Raw genomic sequence first — 20,632 nt, forward strand, 5'->3', positions numbered from 1 at the left:
CAGAGATGGAATAGAGGAACAATAGAAACCTGAGATTGATGTTCAACAAAAAAAAAGAAATAGGCAATATCCATGGTTTCCAATCAAAGGACAGAGTACTCTGTTGCACCGGTAAACGTGGGCAATCCTTGCACAAAGTCATCAAATAGGCCCTGCTCGGTAATCGGCGCCGTGACATATGACTCCATCTTTAACTCATTCAAGAGCTCATCCAGACGAGGCTCAATAGAATCGAGAGCCCTATTCTCCATCTCACGGAAGCTTTGCCTCGTGAGGAGACCCTTCTCAGTGTACCAATCCAGATTCTCCTTGACAGCACCAGCCTCGTAAAGAGCAAGGAGGTCAGAATCCACGCCAGCAGCCAGAGCAGTCTCATAGACCATTCTATGACCAATACCCAGTACTAGTGGCTTGCATTGGGGGATGAAGAGTCGGTTGAACTCCTGGCTATGGTGCTCGGCCGGAATGGAGCTAACGATGTCCCAGGCTTCTTGTGCCAGGCCAGCTTCGTATTTGGCCAACAGACAGTCTGTCTTCGTTGCAGAGGGCATCTCATACTTGCCTAGACAAAGCTCAACAGCAAGGCCTGTGTGAAAGGCGTTAGCTTCACTTTATGGAAGTATAAGGATCATAATTGACCGACTTACGAATACTGACAACCAATGCATCTCCCTCTGATATGGCACAGGCACGTATCATATTCTTTTGGATAAGCATTAGCACTTCTCTAGCAGAGAGAGAGCCCTCGCTAAGCAAAACTCACGTCTGCATCACAAATCTGGTTGTGTTGAAAAAGGCCTTGGGCGCCGCATCGTTCCACCATCTCGGGAATACTCCGCTGCGCCATTTGGATAAAGACTGCTTTGAGGATGACAGCGAATCCATGGCGTACTTGAGGCTCAAAGGAAGTGTCCTTAAACCACTCAATGCACTTGTTGGCAAAAGGCGTCATTACTGCAAGCTGGGCCAGTGCATGCAATATCGGCATCTGTTGTGTGCGGAAGCAAAAAATAGGTATTCTTTCTTTGTTGGCGACGCCGACAGTACGGCGTAGACTGTATTTGCCGGTGACGTAGGTCACGATCTTGAGTGCAGGGATCATTATCATACTCATTGCCAGTGTACCTGGAGCAATCCGAGCGATTTGGTGGAAGAAGTTGTCTCGCATACTTCTAGGCTTTTCAAGGTTTCCGAGAACGGCGGTGCTAGATAAGGCCACGTTGTTGAAAGAAGTGATAGCGTACGGGGCTTGAATTCCACTCATATAAGGCAAAAGACTAGACTCTTATCTCAGTATAGGATTACATCGTGGACCATGAGAAGATCATACCGAGATGTTACTCCCTTGCACATTTGTTTTCCGTCACTGAGGGCGACCACGACAGGGCGAAGACCAAAGTCTTCGCCGCGCACCATGAGTTTTGCCATGACCACGGCAATGCGTGGAATACCAGCTACGGGCATAGAAGGGGGAACGAATCTGGTTCATCACGTTAGTTAGTGACTTGAAAACTATGGCGAGAAGCAGATGTTCCTACTTAGAAGCCTCGAGCCTGGGTGTGTGGAGAATAAAGGTGCCATCAGACTGCAGTCTAACCTCTGTCTCCAAGTTCTTGGCATCGAGACCGTGTCCGATCTCCGTTAGCATAAAGCCCGCTCTACTATTTGTTAGTTATCTGTCGGAGGTGGTAATGAAACTATCAAGGTAGAGACTCACGAGATTTTGAATGTTAACACGTCGTCTAGCAGTCCCTGGATCTTTCTTGACTCTTTGGCGAATGGTGCCAGGGTACCCGCTACTAAGTTGTGTTGTATTGACAGCAGCGCATGAGCACCGATATCTCGAATAATTATGTCATCTCTATGCATATCAAAGAATTTGGGTGAGAGATTCACAATGTCATCAATTGTGAGTCCTAATCCAGGGTTAAATCATGATTTTTCAACGCCTATATTGCTCTGCTTGTTCGTACCATAATGTGTATTGAGGGCTTTTGCCCTTATGTAGGAAAGCTCGAAGGCCTCCTTACGGCTAGTCGTTTTCCTGGGCTCAAATATAGGCAGACTTGCCAATGGAGCGGTCGACGATGATACTTGGGCCAAGTTGGGCTTTTGGAATTCAGATGTCCAGGTCTGATGACCCTCTGCTGTGGCCAGGCCAAGTTCAATTTGTTCTTTAAGAGTGACAAGTGGCGCTGAAGGTGGCATCTCATGAACGGTCGCCATCTTTCGTCCCGTAGAAGTAGAGTATGAACAAATTGAGCGAAATAATTATCGATGCGATGAAACAAGCTCAATGATATCTAGGTAGGCATTGCCTTGTCACTCTTCACTCTATAAGCCCTGTATAGATAAGCGTTCAACCACAAACAATAGAAGCCAATCACTATTCGTGGCTATCTTGTGTGGGTGGACTCAGTAACTACGTACTCTAAGAAGGCAATCGAGGATGCATGCTTACATAACTAACGTCAGGGCCATTGTGATTTGGCGCTTGGGAGTGTAAGCTGAGGCTTGCGTTATCAGGGATGTTCGGCACAACTGAGCCGTGGGAAAACATGCCGCCTTATGCAAGGCGCGTGTAATCTAAACTGTCATGTGAGCTTACTCAGGCTGTAGTCAGGCTCGGCCCGTCTCACTCTCTAAACTCGGGAGTCGGGACATGTTAGCTCAACACCCCAGTCCAACAGTACGGCAAGATCCGTCTACGCGTACTACCCACTGAACGCATCATGCCTGAGTCGATCATGTCAGCCACAGCAGTAGAAGACGTTGAGTAGAGTCATGGCGTAAAGTGCATATTGTTTCTTATGTCTGCTGTTCAGAAGCAATCTCGTACAGAGTTATAGGCGTCCTCTCAATGCGAATACCTATTTTCCTGCAATGCAGTTACCATGGCAAATCATACCTATATTGGCCGGAGTCTCGGTCGTGCTATTCGCGCCCCACTATTCAATCATGAAATCGTATTTTTGGACGATTGTTGCATCTTTCACATTATTTATCATCTTGAGAGTGCTATACCTGTGTACTCTATATCCTGTTTACTTTTCCCCAGTCAGGCACATTCCAACGCCAAAAGTAAGCTCATTACCAAAATTCTTTTTAGATGAAATACCTAATTGCGGCGGTGTGAACAGGGCAGATCATGGCTAAAAGGCAATTCAAGGTCGATGGGCCTAGACTATGACCAGGCCCGTAGATGGGCGAGAGAAGCCCCAAGCACTGGACTCATTAGATACTATATGGCTGGAAACATTGAAAGAATCATAGTTGTAGGCTCACAAGCACTTAGCGAGATGATGGGCCCCAAAGTCTATGACTTTCCCAAATCAGAGTCGCTGAGAATCAAACTTGAGCGATTTACTGGGAATGGGGTGCTTCTCGCAGAAGGTGAAGAACACAAGGTGAGTCTAAAGATAAGAAAGATCGGACCGAAAATAGGATTAACCATGTAATGACCAGATGCAACGTCGAGGTCTGTTGCCTGCCTTGGCATACCGACATATCAAGGATCTCTACCCTATCTTTTGGTCCAAATCTGTCGAGATGGCGAATGCCATCGAGGATCAAAGGCAACATGGCTCGAAGCAAGTCACCATCCAAGTCAGTGACTGGGCAGGACGAGCAACGTTGGATATCATTGGCCTCGCCGTCATGGGGCGTGACTTCAACTCGGTCCAGGATCCAAGCACAGAATTTCACCTGGTGTATCAAAAGCTGAACATGAAGCCAAATGTGTGGACTAGACTCCTCATCCTACTGAGTTTGCTCACCTTTGGCTTCAAGATGTTCTTCCGACTGCCTACAAAATGGAATCGCGAATCCAAACAAGCAGCCAATTACATCCGAGGATATGCTCGGCAAATCGTTAAGGACACAAAGGGTCGACTGAGCAAGGGCGATCATGACCGTAAAGACATTGCATCGCTTCTCATATCAAGTGGCATGTTCTCGGAGAAAAATATGGTAGACCAAATCATTACCTTTCTCGTAGCTGGCCATGAGACCACCGCGGCATCGCTCCAGTGGGCAGTATATGCCCTATGCATACATCCAAAGGCTCAGGCCCAACTACGGGATGAGGTACGCAGTCACCTCGTCTTACTGCCAGGCCAGGCTATCAATGCCCAAGACATCGACTCCCTCCCCTATCTGAACGCATTCTGTAACGAAGTTCTGCGTTTCTACCCGCCTGTCCCTTCAACAGTGCGAGAGGCTGGAGTCGACACATCGCTTGCTGGGACCTTTATTCCCAAAGGCACCACGCTATTGATCCTAGCTGGCGCGACAAACCTCGAAGAGGCTCACTGGGGTGTCGATGCTGCTGAGTTCAGACCTGAACGCTGGCTAGCCCGGGGACAAGCAAACAGTGGCGGGGCGGATAGCAACTATGCCAACCTCACTTTCTTGGCCGGGTCCAGAGGGTGCATCGGTAAAAGCTTTGCCAGGTCCGAACTACTGTGTCTGGTGGCAGTCCTGGTGTCTAGGTTTGGGATGAAGCTGGAGAACCCTGAGACGAAGTTGGAGATCGTGAGGGCTATCTCGGCGGCGCCGGCTGACGGAGTGATTGCAAGGCTAACATCGTTAGAATGACGTTGTTGCGGGATTTAACTTTGGCGCACCAAGATAAGAAGAAGCCGTGGAAGGAGGCGCTTCATTAGAAATTGTAATGATACTTTGGTACGCTACGAAACAAAATTGGGATAGAAGGAAGTTTACAGGGTAAGGTACTTTGTTCGAAGTGACTGTGATTTTACTCTCAAGATACAGAGCTCCCTGCCATATTCGTGTATATCAAAACTATGGAAGCCAAAGGCGTTTCTAAACGCAAGATGTCTTGAACTTAGTATGGCCAGCTATTTAGAAACTTGGCGATTCATCTGAACCAGGTGTAGTAGCGTGCGCGTTGACATTCATCCCGCATAAACCATCTGCTATTCCGAGAATAGCATCCTGGTATTGCGCTGCTTGTTCCACTGGCCATTCTGTCGACTCGCGGCTTAGGCTGGTGAGAAGAGGGCCAAGTCTCTTTTCACGACTCCGTTTCTGAGCCCAATGCACAACAGAGTCGTAGCGGAACTTTGCTGTGTAATAAGCTTGGACCACTGAACCCAAGGCAAAGGCCATCAGTATGGAGACGCTCAAGATTTAACTATGGACTACGACTTACTAGAATCCATGTCCTCAAAGCCTGCTTGTTTCATCAGAAGCAAAATTCGTGTAAAGATTACCTCGGGCGATGCTGCTGATAGCGGGTCGGGTACTAGGGATTCTGAAGCTGATACTGGAGCCAGACTCGTCAAGTATTGTGACGATGAAAAAGGACTCGTCTGTGTAAAAGCGGAATCTGTGTCATTTTTGTTGCCATGCGGGGCGTTGGTTCCTGATATCTCTTTACCTGGCCGAATACCAGTGTTGAAAATGGGATGGTTTGCTCGATTAGGTCCTCGGGATGCCGCGTCGGCCAGAAGCCCTGTAAGCTGTGTGATAGACTGGCGCCTTTGCCCTGTAGGATTTGTGTCAAACGACACTGTTGATGGATTGGACATCAAAAGAGATGGCAAAGAAGATACACTGCCTCCACTTGCGCTTCCAGTAGTTGTTCTACCAAATCCAATCATTCCTATGAACTGTCAGATACGCAAGGCTTTCAAATTAAAGTAGCTCCGGATCCTGACCTTGAGAGTCAGTATCAATGAAATCGTCTGAGTCCATATTTTCAGCAGGAGGCTCTGCCCATTTCGCTGTCACTTGCATCATGCTTTCAAAAAATCTATCAGCTGTCTCATACGACGGTCCTGGCTGAGAATTGGCCGTGGATGCTGGCCTTCCAGTGGCAGGCAGCGTCTCACTACGCTGTTCGACGTCCTGCTCTGTCGAAAAGACATGGCAGCCATGTAAACGTTCGAATGTTGGATCGAGAGCCTACAGGTGAGTGTAAGAAAATGAATCATAAGTGAGCACGTGTAGCAATCGTACCTCCGCATTCAGCCCAAGCATAGCTCGCGAAGCATTTCTTTCTCTCTCCAGTGTTTGGATTTTTGCCTTTAATCTTCTACCTATGCAGTTATTTATTAGTTATTCATCGCTAGACCATGGCTCCAGTGTCAGCCACGTACGGTAATTTCTCTGTGACACTCGATTTTGAACTCGTTTTCGCTCCCGAAGGTCTGTAATATGAATCCACTCTTCTTCGCCACTCCTTAAATTAACATGAGCTGCTTGAAGTCAGCAAGCCGAAGGGATGTATCATTTACCTAGACCCAGGTCCATGCTCAAAATTCGGAAATGACATAATGATAGTTTTTTCTTCTACTAATTATTCTTAGATGCGATGAGGAGAACGACCAACGCAGGAAGATGTAGGGGCATCCTTGAAATATCCATCTGGCTGTAGATTATCTTTTCTGATAAGCCTTAGTAGCGACCGTTGCATTGCAGCTGTAAGCACAGTAGAGGGTATTTAGTTTGAATTCGAACTTAATTACACGTTCGCTGAGTAACCGAGGCAAGACCAGTTTCGTACGTAGCAATACACCAATCGGGAAAGGCTTTTGTCTGATTTAGCTTAGCATTTATTGTGCCAAGCTAAGGAGTACAACGCTGTATTGATTACAACCGCTGGTACGGAGTACTTCAGCCCAGATTCCAACATATTGCATTCCACTGTAAGAAAGATACGCGCTCGGACGATTACGAACCCCTATGTGTATTCTTCCGGCAGGGGATGCGAGACAGGACGCCTGTGCGCACCCTCCACAAGTAACCCGTAAGCATTGGTACATCCACCGAACTACTATCAATGATGTTGATTGGCGAGATGACCGGGGACAGCGGCAAAGGACCGGCCCGTATCCTGGAAGCCATCCCGTTTTGGGTAATTTATTGAAAAGAAACTTCGCAAGATAAACCTAGCTTGTCGTATTCGAATACACGTCATCGTTACAGAAGATCTTTTTAATTAATTATTATACTTTATGGTAATGAAAGGAGTATGTGGCGTGATGCTCTTGTCGGACCGGAATGATAAACATATATACAAGGCTTTACTTCAAGCGGAGAAACCACTTGGCGCATGATGGACACATGCAAGTGTGATGAGACGGCCGAGATGACTCAGTATCCGTGTACCCAGTGCTTGGCGAGGCTTAGCTTTCGGGTTGTTTGCGAGGGAAATCAAGCCTACGGTGAACAGGCTTTGGCTATTGGTGCGGCAGCGGAAACGCGGCATGTGTAATAAGATTGGCATTGTGGCAATGAATTACTTCTTGTCTAGATTAGATGCTCTGCTTCTGCCATAACGATGCACCGCCTTGCGTTGAAATGACGTTATTGTCTCATCTTCTCAAGGTCGAGTAAAGGTAGGTCAAGCTGCCAATATTTATCAGCTAGGGTATAAAATATTTAAGGCATAATATATATAAGGCTGTCCTTATAATAGATCGATCTATAAATATAAACTATAAAAGGAAGAGTTTTTTATAGAAAGAAAAAATATATAGTTAATATATATATTTATATATTAATAGTTCTTTAAACTCTTTATAGTATTTCTTTTTTAATACTTTATGATTTTATAATATTATTATTTTTTATGTATAATTATATAACTTAAATTAAAATCTAAAATATTTTAAAATATCTTTAATATTATCTAGAAAATAATTAAAAGATTATAATAAAATAGATTAATTATAAATTATAATTATAATACTAAAGTACTTAAAGCTAAGTAGGATATTTTTAATTTATATCCTTTAGATATAGTATTATATATAAATTAAATTTAACTAATATAATTATTTCGGCCTCTAAAGCTAATGTCAATATAGATAACTATACTAAATCCTTTTAGCCTTAATATAAAGTCCACAGACGAGTTAGTTCCTAAGAATTACTATCCATTTAAGTAAACATATAGACTCAAGTTCTGGGATAAGCATAAGCATTAATGGCGGTACCGATGGAGTTTTCGTTGTAAATACAGGCTTGACAGGCAGCGACTATGCGGGCGAGAGATCAAAAGACCGAAAGGTCAATTTACTAATAATTTCTTTTAAAATTTATTCTTTTCTGTTCTGAAGGTATAATGACGCGATAATGCTTTCCCGGAGCGACAGATCCACGTCCTTTTCCTCTAACTCCTGTATCACATACTTCGAAGCTTTAGAAGTCTCTATGGGGCTCAGTTCAATGCCAGAGCAGTTCAAGACTAAAGGCCAGGATTGTAATTCGCAAAAGGGCACGGATTCATGTAGTCTTCCACGCAAGAAACTTTCGATCTGGTTGTAAAACCTTGCCTCAGGGACGTAGCAGTAACTGATGCTGTTGGATCCCGCGGCCAAGTCGCCAATAAGTATGACGTCGAATCGAAACCTGACACTTTGTGGAATCTGAATGTCAAGAGTGCTCAAAGAATGCTCAAGTAAGCCCTCATCGAACAACTGGTAGGCAGTAGTAAAGTTTCCAATAACGATGGCAATCTGACCATTGACAGTATAAACGTTTTCCCTTTGCAAAAAGCCAAATAAGCTTTCAAATGAGTGGCTACTATGGAACTCAAGTAAGAAAGGATAGTGCCAATCTTCTTCAAGGAGTAGCGTATCCCTCAGTTCACCCAGAAGCTCCACGGCTGGAGATTCAACGAGCATTTTAGCCCTGTCAGGTGTGCTCAATTCGTTCAAACAAAAAGTGATATACCATGAGTGCAGGTTCGGGATGGAACTTCTAGCAGCGCATTGATGCTGTGCCTCTTCCGTAGCTATGTGTTGTAAGCGGTGAATGATATATTTGAATAGCTCGACGAAAACGCCAGAGTACAGCGGCGTCCCGCGTAGTCTTGTAAATGCGTGAAGCATAGTCGGTATAGCATCGACGAATAGGGCCCCAGGATATTTATCAAGGAACTTCTTCATATCCATGCTGCAATCCCAAAAGACTATATCATGCAACGCGATAGTTATGCTCGCTGCTACTAACTCCAGATCGAAGGAGCTGGAAACCGAGTGAAAAGAGAGCCGTTCGTACCAGCGTGAATGGCCGCTGAACAATCCAGATAGCAGCCATTCTTTCAGAATATCAAGCAAGCCCTCTCGGACTGTCGCTTCTGGAAATAGACCAGGGCTAATAGAGATAGCAATGGCCATCAGTAAATAATTGTTGCGAAATGCTTCTTGGTAGAGTGGCAGCTTGTAAACATCCGTTGGATCATAGACGAAACGATGTCTCAGTGTAATGAATCGAGCCCTGATTAGATGCGCGGCCACTAGCCTTGAAGCTTGGTCACTTCTAGTCGAGCCACAGGCATGGAGGCACTTACGACCGGCCTCTGTATCCATTAGAAAGTCGAAAGCACTCCTGTGAATGAAATTGACTTGCTTCAATTCGTATTCGCGTAGCCGTTGGTCTCCAATCACAGGATAACATGAATCCTGGGAAAAACTGGTTACCTCAAGGAGACCACGGCTAGCTAATTTCAGCTCCTTCTCAGCTTTTGAAAACACGACTAGTAGATCCTCAACTGTTATCACACGGCCTGTTCTCAATATTGCTTCCATTGGCTGATCCTGGGCAGCTGTTGCAATGACTAACAATGAAGTCATGCGCATTGGCACTGGGTGCCAGTAGACGCTGTTCTTCGATAAATACTCATCGATCTCTCTGGCAATGATGAGGAGATTGAAGTATCGAGACGCAGCCATCTGAATGCTCAGTAGCTTGGCATCGTCTCCGATCCTATCCCACATATCGGTAAAGAGCAACGTTAAATCCGAGGGGGTCTGCTTGAGAATTTCTTGAAGCATCTCGATTGTGTAGTTATGGCGGATGGCCAGGTTCAGACGGTCTATCACAAGAGCTACCCACAGAAAGACGCCTTCAGCGCTTTTAACAGTCTCCCGTACAAGTTCATCTCGTTCGCGGCACTCAAGCCCACAAATATCCAGCCGTTCGCGAACGAAAAGAGTGATGTCGCGATTGTTGAACTCTTGTATCTTCAGTTGGGGCGCATTTCTGAAAAACGAGCAAAAAGCATGCTCCTCTCTACTGGATGCACATAGCTTGACATCATTCACTTTCAGCAGCTTGTGAATGACCTGAGCATTTGTCCAATCGGGCCAAGGCAGATGTTCAAGTTCTTTTGCCTCATCCAAGCCGTCCAAGAAGATGCAAAAAGATTCGGGGGAAGCTTCCAGTGACCAAACTAGGGCCTCAGTTAGCTCATCGAGACTCCAGTCCGAATGGCTTCTCTTCGACTTCACAAGAGGCTGGGCTGTGCACAGCCTTCGACACAGGCCTGTCTTGCCGTCCAGGACTTGGCAGAGGAGCGACAAGACCATGCCTTCCACATTTCGTTGCAAAAGTTGACCTGGCTTCCAGAAGAAATGCGTAAGGATCCGTACATCGGAGCGCCAGACTTTCAGATGTTTGACTGTCAGATGATTGAAAGCAAGGGATTTCATAAGAAAGCTTTTGCCGGATCCTGGTTTACCACTAATCCAGAACACATTCGAGTCTGATTCTAACCAGTCCGGAAGATTGTTGAAGCCTCGCTCGTCAGTGGTCTCAGCATCGCTGTGCTGGGTGTCTTCTGATAGTTCACTGTCCGTATCTGACTGATCATATTCAGAGCTACAATCCGACTCCAGTGAGCCCTGTCGATCGAAGATCCACACAAGGGTTCCGGGATAATTCTTTGAAATATGGTTCTTGCGTTCTTTCATATATGGGAACCATAAACTGGATAGAAGTTGCTCATACTGTTTCTCAAAAGCCCTATCCTGCTCACGTTTGAGTAATTCCTGACGAAGCTGATCGATCGACTGAGACATAGTGTGACAGATTGTAGTTTCAGTCGAGGTCACATGGTCTCCAATGATAGTTCTGGTAGTTATGTGCTCATCTGCAACGCGATCACTAATATGTGCCGAGAAATTTGAGACCAGGTCTGAGACCTTCGTGGAGCCGTCGACCAGTTGCGAGATGATATTCCTCAAAGCCTCGTCAAGGTGCTGGAAAGCCTGTAAAGAGGTGATCTCAGCGGCGTGGACTTGACTGCAAACCTGGTCCAAGAGGAGACCGTGCAAGAGCCGTTCGTGGCGCCCAAGGTTCTGTTCGGCATCTTCAAGTTCCTTTCCACGCCATAGTGCTAGTGCGCTTTTCTTCGTTGCAGCCACTGTGCCACGAAGCCCTCTTCTTCGAGGTTCATCAACATGAAGTCTGGCAAACTGTTGCTGAAGCTCATCCACGCAGTCATGCACTCTTTTGCCAATATCGACAATTTGTTGCTGAGTCTGGCCCAGTGGTCCAATTTGTGCCGCAGTTTGGTTCATCTCATTGAAACAAGTCTTCGCATTCTTCAGATATGAGTCTAGTTTTGGGTCTGGAGCTCGATCATCTCGAATATTGCGATAGACATGAATGGAGTCCTTGGCAAAGGTCATTATCTGCATCGCATTGCAGAGAATGCCTACTCCAAGGAGGGCAGCTTCGGCGCCCGACATGATGCTGACAACCTTTCGACCAGAAGAACTTCCAGGTGCTAGTGAGGTTTCAAAGAGAATCACGGTGAAGCAGCTGTAAAAAAGAAAAGTGCAGCCGAGAAAAGGTGCGGGGGTTGCATGAAAAATGAGGCCGCAAAATCAGGCTGCGCAAGGCACAAACGTCGTTAATTGATATCTCTTAATTGCATATCTTACATATTTGTGCGAAAAAGAGATTTATTTACATATGAAAATTTGTAGAAGTGTACCCTATAAACCACTTTGAGCACGCCGCGCATTAGACATCGATCAAGTCGACGCAAAAATATGAAAGGCAGAATCGCTGATATGAACTTCACTGCAAATGCTGCCTACCACTTGCATCCATAAATTGGCAATACGTGCTAACATATCACCATGTAATATATGCAATTAAAAATTTGCAACCAACAGCTGTCGAGTATGCCTCGCTCAGCCTGACTCTGCCGCCTCATTTTCAACCCCCGCATCGTTCTTCGCCTAACATCTTTCACAAAAATTGCTTATGCCACAGCTCGATACTTCTCATTCTGATGCACCTGGTTTGACCGGAAACATCATGACTGCAACGCAGCGCGCCTTTCAAGCGGCGATGATTGATTTCAAGGACAAGCTCAAAGGCCATAGTTTCTACGACCAAATTATCCAAACGACTAGCATCGAGCAAGTCCACCAGGATATCGAGAAGCTTCAAGACAAGCAGGCTAAATCCGGTCGCCTTCGTCATCTATCCAAGATTGAACCGTTTCTAGCTCGACTTCGCGAATACAGTAGTGTTGTGGAAACGTTCGTGCAGGCCAAGCCCGATATCCTCGCGCTGCTATGGGGCCCGATCAAGCTCCTATTGCTATGGGCCGATGTTCTGAAACAGTCTTCTGATGCTCTTATTAATGCACTTGAAGAAATTGGCAATGCTCTGCCCGACTTTTGCGAACTGGCCGAAATGTTCGCCGATAACAATCGTCTGCAGGAACTGTTGGTGCTGTATTTCCGCGATATTCTCCAGTTCTACTTGATTTCTGCCAAATTCTTCGGCATGCGCCGTAAGTTACCCAGACTTCTCATACCGCAACCTGGGTTGATAATGAATAAGGTCTCAAAGTTGTGTTTGAGATGTTCTGGCCAAGCCACAGAGACAAAATACAGGTCGTGGTAAGACACATGGCAAGCCATCGCGACCTCATCCGAAAGGAAGTTTGTATGGAGGAGATACGCAGGGCAGACGAAATGCGTGATCGGGAATTACAGCATTTCATACAGACGGAGGAGAACAACATCGCACAGGAACATGCGAGTCATCGAGCACATATCTCGCCTAAGAGCTACGATGGCGACCTTTATCGGTTCAGCGAGGCGCTTTGTGACGGCACTGGAAAATGGCTGTATAAAGATGCCTCATTCCAGAGGTGGCTTACCGGTGAAGAGAAATCAAAGCCCACTCTATGGCTGCGAGGTATTCCAGGAGCCGGTAAGCCTATAGTCATGATGTGATCTTAGAGGTTTTTACTAATTGGCTGCTCCATTAGGTAAAACACTGCTGGCAAGTAGCGTGATTAAGCATACTCAGCAATTGCCCGGTGCCCATACTGGATTCGCATTTCTCACATACCGCGACAGTAGCATTTCTGCACTCTCTATCCTCCATTCACTCATATTCCAACTGACCTCTACCTCTCTCTCCTTGAAAACAATGATATGTCAGTCGGAATTGCAACATCTGGGAAGTGATTTCAATGTCGCTTCAGCTCTGTTTAAATCGCTCATTCAGAGCGCAGGTACTGTATATCTCATCATAGACGGCTTGGATGAGATAAATTCTAAAGAACACTCAAGACTGATAAAAGCGCTTATGAGTCTGAGTAGAGAATGTGAAGAGTGCCACATCATGCTCACGAGCCGTAACGACAGTGACATTTTGGACAATTTGGACGGCAATGCTATAGATATAGAGGTGGACAAGAATAACGCTAGCAGTATTCAAGTTTTCATCAACCAAACCATGAGAGAATGGTTCAAAGACAGGAGCTTCGTTTCAGACGTTCGAGACCAGCTTCAAGGATGGGCTGCATCACTAGCATATCGAGCACAAGGTTGGTTTTTCGTTATCCCGCCCGTTTACAAACTCAAATCATTGTAGCAAGCACCTCTGACACTATAATAGGAATGTTTCTTTATGTCAAGGTTATCTTCCGAATGATATATTATGTCAACGACATCGCAGACATAAAAGCTCAACTCGAGAATCTCCCATCTTCTCTCGATGATGCGTATGTGCTTTGTGCATATAGTTGTTACGTTGCTAACTTTTGCCTGGTTACGGCAGAATTTTACACGAAATTAATGCGTGTTCAGATCCCCAAAGAAGAACCCTTGCTCGCTCGATACTTGGCTGGGTGGGATGCGCCCCATCACCGATGACACTGAAAGAAATAGAACAGCTATTGCTTGTTGACCCTGATTGTCCTTACAAGCCACCGAAAGTTCAAGCGAAAGTCAACGTTTTACGGATATGCGGTCCAATCGTAGATATAGTCGACGGCTATGTTCAATTCGTGCATTTTACGGTTCAAGAGTACGTCAAAAGAAAACAAAATCTTTCGGTGACTAACAACAGTCAGATACATCTTCGACACCAAGATTAAAAACTCAATTTCTCTCTCTGAGATGGCACTTGACTTGGCTGTTCGCTGCGTGGTGTATATTTGCCAGGACCACCATGACTTAGACCTTACAGACCATGAGATTGATGCCAACATACTTTGGGGGGCATATCGCTTGCATCACTTCTCATCGAGCTTCTGGCTTTACTTAATCCACAAATATTTACTCTTATCTCACTCGACTACTATGCCCGACACTCTTATCGAACAACTGAAACTCCTTCTCGAGACACGCTCATCAGATCGTTACACTGAGACTGATCAAAGCGAAAGTTGCCTACACTCAGCCATTCTTGCCCTGGAGTGTCAGGAGCCTGCCTTGGTAGGTATGCTAAAGAGCTGTACTAAGTTTCAGACATCGTTGCTCAAGTCAGACTTTGAGCTCAATGATTGTTGGTTCACTGAACTTAAAATCTGGTGGTAATTACTAATATGATCACAGCAGAGCAGTGGTTTCACACTAGCCCGCTGTTCGTTCCCAAATTCTCAATTTCGCTCCATAAGCGGCTCGATAGCCTCGTTAATAAAGGACAATCGATTGTTGAATTGCTCTCTTACCATTATGGCCCTAGGTACTACAAATGCGGGTTTTTGGGCTGCCACTATCGGCGCTATGGTTTTGAGACAAAGGCAAGTCGTCAAGCTCACGAAAAGCATCATCAGAAGCCCTGGACATGTAACTACCCAGACTGCCGGTACTTTTCCAGGGGGTTCGTCTCGCGCAGGATGAGAGATAACCATCTGAAACACGGCCATACAAATGTTGACGTTATAGATCCTCATTCGCCACACCCTGGCCTTCCTGAGGATTTCGATGATGAAGAAATCCAACCTCTCATGTTCGATTTGATCGACACTAATCAGGTGGCCATTATAATGTCACTGATTCCTCGACTGGATGGCGTGGGGCGTTCAGTGCAAAGAGAGTTCTCAATCCATGCTGCTAGAATGGGTTCTTCTTCCATCCTGCAACTCTTTCACAGCCGTGGTCTACTCACAAGCGCTTTCATTTTGAACAGTTCTCTAAACTGGAAGGCGTTTACTGATCTAGCCTGTTATGCGATACAAAGTGAGAGTGTCAGCCTATCAAAATTCTTGCTCTCCTGGATTGCCGCGCAAGAAATAACGGTACAGGGATTCGAGAAGGGGAATTTTCAGCTGACGTTCAAGGACATTCTGTGTACCATTATCGCAGTCAAGTCCCAGGAGCTTTTCAACTTATGGAAAGTTGACCTGGCTACAGGGTTTGGTGTGACAGGGGCAGCTGCGGACGCTGCACAAGGGCTTGCATTTCAAGGTGTTATAGCGAACGCTGATAATATCCCGAACTACGAACGCATGCTACTCGATATTTGGGACGAGTTCGGTGTTCTGGATGCACTAACACCACGAGAGCGAAGAAAGATTCTGTCAAGAATTGCTGACTCAAGTTGTTCCATCAATTTAACACAGTATGCATTGAATCACGGCTGTCTAGTCGATGATCAGTATAATTCTGCATGTCCAACCGCCTTACATGTCGCAGCGAGGAAGACCACGCAAGAAGCAGCAAAGCTTATGGAATTCTTACTACTTCGAGGAGCAGACCCTAACAAAGGGACGAAAACAAAGAGTATTGGGGACGAAAAAGGAGCACGGCAAGTCTCAAAATGGCTTGGGCTGACTTGGGAACAGTTGGTTGAAAAGACTAAAGAGGAACGTCACAGAAACGAGAAGAAGGAAAATCAGGATCCCTTCAGTGACTGAGAGTTGGGTTAGATGTACATATCACTTTTCCGAGCAAGCCATTCCTCAAGCTTCTGGAAACAGTTAGTCCGAGGTCTCTTTGTCTTTAAGTATCAATACCTACCCTTGAACTCTCATTGTCAATAAGATTCCCTCTAGATTCATCATTGACACTCCAAGTATCCTGAATAAGCTGCGTTTTTTTAATTTGAATGCTTTGAACATACTATCCAACAGAAGTTAGACCATGTTTACTAGCGACTGACCTCAGTAGTAAACTTATGTGGATACCACTTACCTCCTCGATTGAGTCTGGAGTGGTATACTTGGTGGCCGTGACGTGCCGCTGTTGGCCGATCCTATGAACACGTGCAATGGCTTGCTCTTCCGCCATGGGGTTCCAATGAGGCTCAAGAAGATGTACATGATTAGCTGAGGTTAGATCAATGCTAAACAAGGTTATAATGTTAGCCTTCGCTGACTCAAAACCCCTAGTCACTTACCCTTCGCCGCCACTCCCAAGGGTGGCCAACATTACAGTACAGAAAGGGTCGTTTGCAAATCTAGACAGCGCCTTCTCTCGTTGTTTAATGGAGTACTGGCCATCGATTCTTTCACAAAAGATGTTAGCCTCGAAAAGAGCTTTTTGTACAAGATCGAGCATCTTTGTCCAGTAGCTGAAAACCACACTGATCGCAATTAGCAATATCTATCTATTTATTTTCGATACTCTTACCTTTTTACTGGTGGAAATGAGGATTCTTCCAAGTTGCTTTTTTGTTCTAATCGAAGCTTTTGTATCAATTTTTGCACCTTAGCAGATGGTAATGTTTCGCCGTATGAATCAACACTATAAGTCGTTCCAGCCTGCTGTCTAGCATGCATACTTGGCGTTTGCAATCTCTGCAAATTCCAAGCTTCAATTTCCGAAGCAGGTAGAAGATCCTCTCCATGATCACAAATCCGGCGAAGATTCTGGATTAGAGACAAAACATTCTTCTTTTCTCTACCTGTCGCTGAGGGGTTGGCACGATTGCTTTTGGAAGAATCGGCGGCGTTTTTTGCTGCTTCTGATTCGAAGAAATCGTAAAGAGCGCGGTCATAGGGATGTAGCTCGACCTTTTCTTCGTGAATTGTTGGAGGAGGGAGGGCCTGCGAAATGCTAGATTTTGTCCTACGGAGGCACGTTGCTTCAACTAGGGTCCGGAGCTTTCGAAGGCCTTCTTGTTCATTATCTCGAATCGAATTGGTTATCCAATGATCGAATCTGGACTTTACATCCAGAGGATTCATCTTGATGAAGGCCAGTAATGCTCCGTAGTTATCAATGGAGTTCACAATAGGAGTTCCCGAGAGACACCAGCGCCTAAGCGATTGAAGCTCACATGCGGCCTGAAAGACTTGAGTTGACCTGTTACCGATGCGATGGGCTGCTACCATTAACCTCATATACAAGGTGGTAAGATGACAATACTGACCTTCATCTAGGACAACACGGAACCATGGCTCTCTAAATAAGGGACCCGTGTTAGTCCACTCAGATCTCAAGGTCTGATACGTTGTCAGGACAATATCATTATCTCGGAACTGCCTGACAATATTTTGCCTACCAGTTCCATGATAACAGGCAACACGGATCTGACCTGGCATCATGTGCCTTGCGATCTGGGCTTGCCAGCCAGGAATCACTGCTCGTTATTAGTCAAAGGTGTGCTATGGGGTTGCCGCGGACTGTACTGCTCTTGGGTATGACAACTAATGTTGTAAGTGACTCAGAACCGTTCTCTTGAGCCTCTGCATTTCGTAACGAGTCCAGCGACCAGCAAATGAGGGATAGGACGCAGAGTGTTTTACCAAGTCCCATCTCCTGTGAATTAAACTTGGTCAGCTCTGCATGGTAAGCAAAGTGAGGATGCGACGGTCCTCTCACATCAGCAAGAATGCCTCCAGCACAAATGGGCACAACATCAGCCCTATGCCCTGTTATCTTGTGGCGATATTCTCTGCTTCTTCTTAGACTTCAGTCCGCAAATTTGGTTGCGATTTCATACCCGTCTTTGCCATTGGATGCATCCCGTGCAACCCAGAGCGAAGGACATTGAGGACTCTCAACGTTGGTGCATTCCTTTTCGCTCATGAATGTGAGAGCTTTGAGTTGGTAGCTAGACTGCATTAGTTCCTGATGACTGACCAAGGATGTTCTCGAGCTTACTCTTTCAGGCGAGTCTGTAGACGCGGGCTTGGCTCGGTCGTGGGTCGGATCGAAAGATCAGCCGCAGTGTCGAAAATGCCTATCAGTTGACCTTTTTTCTGTTCATCCAGCGTAAGAGAATCAGCCGATGCACTGTCGTTGTATTCAATAGCAAGATCTTCCAACTGCGGCATACGAGATCCTGGAATAACAAGGTAATGAGGATTGAAGTATTCCATCTCCAGGTCAAAGTATTCAATGTCCCGGGATGACGGATGTTGAAGGAAAAGGTCATTATTAGATAAGAGAGTTCCAATTTCCGCTGCTTCTTCGATATGGCTGAGAATTATGACGCGGAGGGACGTTGGTGCAGTCAACACAGCGCTGACCTTCACCGAAGGGCGTTGCAGCAAGTCCGGCGGAAAGTCTGTAACGAGGCCGGCGTATGCACCTGTGTCAGCCGTACTCAGCTTTATGATACTGCCACACTGCCGTATGTTGACCATGGCTTCTGACTCTTGTCGGTTCTTAAAGTATGACGATGCGGTCTTTGGCGTTATCTATTACAAGTCAGGACCCATCTCAAGTTATTATCTTGAGGTTTACCGTTCCGAGGCAAACATGGCGAACTGTCTCTGTGACCAGGGCCTCGCCTCCAAGGTCAAACCCTCTTTCATCCTTGTCTTCTTCTGTGGGCTCTGAGATGCTGGTTGAGAAACCATTGTCGCACGTGAGCTGACGAAACAATTCGTAGTCTGACAAGAGAGAATCTCCGAAATTATCATAAACAATGTCGGGCTCCGATGATTGCAGGCGTATCCTTTTGCAGGGTCGTCCAACCTCTTGATCGTCAACGTCCATTTCGAGACCACAAAGTCAATTGTGCGCAAGTGCAATGTGATGAGATAAAATGAGAACACGATTATTTGGATGCAGCCTGAATTTTGGGAACGCCTTGAAAAAAAGGCAGCCCTGTTTAACGCCTCGTTGGTGCACAGCCACAACTAGATACGCCTCGGCGTCAAGTGCCTCGAAATGATTGGCCACCTACTGGATAAGGCGATTCAACTAAAGAAAACACAAAGCGAGATCAAGAGTAGCTCAAATGTCTTGGTTAGCTGTATATATAGCTGGTTTACTGTCTGGACTAATTTAATAAAAGTACTATTTTAAATTAATAGACCCTATAGATTATACTTAAATTATATACCTTATATATAACTAAACTGTAGTTCTAAATAGCTTCTAGGCGGCATTAAAACTTATACTACATGTAGGTAAGTAGTAATAATATTATCTATAGATATAAGATAATATTATTTACTTAAAGAAAATAATATTATATAAAATTATATATAAGTTTCTACCCTCTTAAATATAGCTTTTATACTTATAATTATAAAAGAAATATTCTTATTAATCTATAAATATAGAGATATAAAAGGTTACATTAAGGAGAAAAAAATCGTGTTGTTATTTATGTTCTGTTTTTACAGCCTAAAGCCTAGCTTTATGGGCAGAAGGTCTAGCTCGAGAGTGCTGGGTTATTAATCTGGATAGGGAAAACAAAGAGTTATTACAAATCAGGGGCTCTAAGGTTATTAGCAGCTATGTGAGAAGGCAAAGGCAAATAATAACCAGATTGCTGTCGCACTGTTCTACAGTAACAAAGGTTCTGATTCTTGGGCATTGTTGTTCCCGGAAATAGGCCATGGCCGGAAAGGGCGGGCTAAGAAGATACATACAGTCACCTGATCCACCCTATGCTTCCTAAGTTAGGTTGCAATACCACATCAGTAGGCCAATCTACCAGGCTGGATGTATTTTCCTTCTTAATAGAGTGAGACTGGGACAGGTAAGCCATAAGCTTTTTATCTATAACGTCGGATACGGGGAAACCGGCCACCCCCAGAAACCGGCCACCCTCCACAAAACACCAAGAACAAGATATCATCAGAAACGTAATTAATTAACCACCACTATATTTTTCTAATTAAATAAAATTTATATTAGTAAATATTTAGATAAAACTAAATATAAAGATCTTTAAATTTTATTCTTTAGATATATTTTAATATTTTTCTTAATTATAATACTTTTTATATTTATTTATAAGCCTTTAAAATCGCCAGAACCTTTATAAACTTAGCATTTCTATTATATATAACTTTCTTCCTCTTTTTTAATAGATATTCTTCTCATTCTAACTGTATTATTATAATTTCTCTTCTTTAGCGTTTAATAAGGAAGTTATAACTGTTTAATTAACTGCTAATCTTATAGAAAAGCAGCCTAATAGCTAGGTTATTAAAAATAACGCTTAGGATAGCTTAAAGGACCTAATAAAGCTATATAGATAATTAGGGCATTATTAAAAGATAGAAATTCTTTCCTTTTATCAGGGAAATAGCTATAATAATAGGAGCTAGTATCTTAAAAGTTTAAGTAACTATTAGGTTTATTAAGACCTTTACCAGATTAACTGGCTACAGTCTAGTTACTTTCTAGCTAGTTAAGGCATTTAACTTTATAAT

At 44.7% G+C, this 20,632-nt stretch overlaps 6 protein-coding genes across 6 annotated transcripts; 2 read left to right on the plus strand and 4 right to left on the minus strand.

Moving 5' to 3' along the window:
• Nucleotides 1–83: 83 nt before the first annotated feature.
• On the minus strand, nucleotides 84–2,226 carry FMAN_06884 (uncharacterized protein; the record flags this gene model as incomplete). The annotated part of the gene is made up of 7 exons (XM_041825849.1): nucleotides 84–586; nucleotides 648–702; nucleotides 764–1,277; nucleotides 1,331–1,480; nucleotides 1,539–1,658; nucleotides 1,718–1,916; nucleotides 1,974–2,226. The coding sequence occupies 7 exons, from the start codon at nucleotides 2,224–2,226 to the stop codon at nucleotides 84–86; spliced, it is 1,794 nt and encodes a 597-aa protein (XP_041691188.1).
• A 1,019-nt stretch (nucleotides 2,227–3,245) lies between these two features.
• Nucleotides 3,246–4,633, plus strand: FMAN_06883 (uncharacterized protein; the record flags this gene model as incomplete). The annotated part of the gene is made up of 3 exons (XM_041825850.1): nucleotides 3,246–3,407; nucleotides 3,466–4,533; nucleotides 4,592–4,633. 3 exons carry the CDS (start codon nucleotides 3,246–3,248, stop codon nucleotides 4,631–4,633), a joined length of 1,272 nt encoding a protein of 423 aa, XP_041691189.1.
• Nucleotides 4,634–4,863: 230 nt separating this feature from the next.
• On the minus strand, nucleotides 4,864–6,298 carry FMAN_06882 (uncharacterized protein; the record flags this gene model as incomplete). Its single annotated transcript, XM_041825851.1, has 6 exons — nucleotides 4,864–5,108; nucleotides 5,174–5,626; nucleotides 5,682–5,928; nucleotides 5,983–6,062; nucleotides 6,123–6,205; nucleotides 6,261–6,298. The coding sequence occupies 6 exons, from the start codon at nucleotides 6,296–6,298 to the stop codon at nucleotides 4,864–4,866; spliced, it is 1,146 nt and encodes a 381-aa protein (XP_041691190.1).
• Nucleotides 6,299–8,066: 1,768 nt separating this feature from the next.
• FMAN_06881 (uncharacterized protein) lies at nucleotides 8,067–11,504 on the minus strand (the record flags this gene model as incomplete). Its single annotated transcript, XM_041825852.1, has 1 exon — nucleotides 8,067–11,504. One exon carries the CDS (start codon nucleotides 11,502–11,504, stop codon nucleotides 8,067–8,069), a length of 3,438 nt encoding a protein of 1,145 aa, XP_041691191.1.
• A 577-nt stretch (nucleotides 11,505–12,081) lies between these two features.
• FMAN_06880 (uncharacterized protein) lies at nucleotides 12,082–15,928 on the plus strand (the record flags this gene model as incomplete). Its single annotated transcript, XM_041825853.1, has 7 exons — nucleotides 12,082–12,565; nucleotides 12,616–12,990; nucleotides 13,049–13,612; nucleotides 13,684–13,789; nucleotides 13,846–14,094; nucleotides 14,141–14,574; nucleotides 14,625–15,928. 7 exons carry the CDS (start codon nucleotides 12,082–12,084, stop codon nucleotides 15,926–15,928), a joined length of 3,516 nt encoding a protein of 1,171 aa, XP_041691192.1.
• An 8-nt stretch (nucleotides 15,929–15,936) lies between these two features.
• On the minus strand, nucleotides 15,937–18,959 carry FMAN_06879 (uncharacterized protein; the record flags this gene model as incomplete). Its single annotated transcript, XM_041825854.1, has 9 exons — nucleotides 15,937–15,981; nucleotides 16,032–16,133; nucleotides 16,206–16,356; nucleotides 16,411–16,596; nucleotides 16,644–17,595; nucleotides 17,645–17,880; nucleotides 17,959–18,069; nucleotides 18,120–18,658; nucleotides 18,729–18,959. 9 exons carry the CDS (start codon nucleotides 18,957–18,959, stop codon nucleotides 15,937–15,939), a joined length of 2,553 nt encoding a protein of 850 aa, XP_041691193.1.
• Between the last annotated feature and the right edge of the window lie 1,673 nt (nucleotides 18,960–20,632).

The sequence above is a fragment of the Fusarium mangiferae genome, assembly GCF_900044065.1.
Source record: "Fusarium mangiferae strain MRC7560 genome assembly, contig: FMAN_scaffold024, whole genome shotgun sequence".
Lineage (NCBI taxonomy): Eukaryota > Fungi > Ascomycota > Sordariomycetes > Hypocreales > Nectriaceae > Fusarium > Fusarium mangiferae.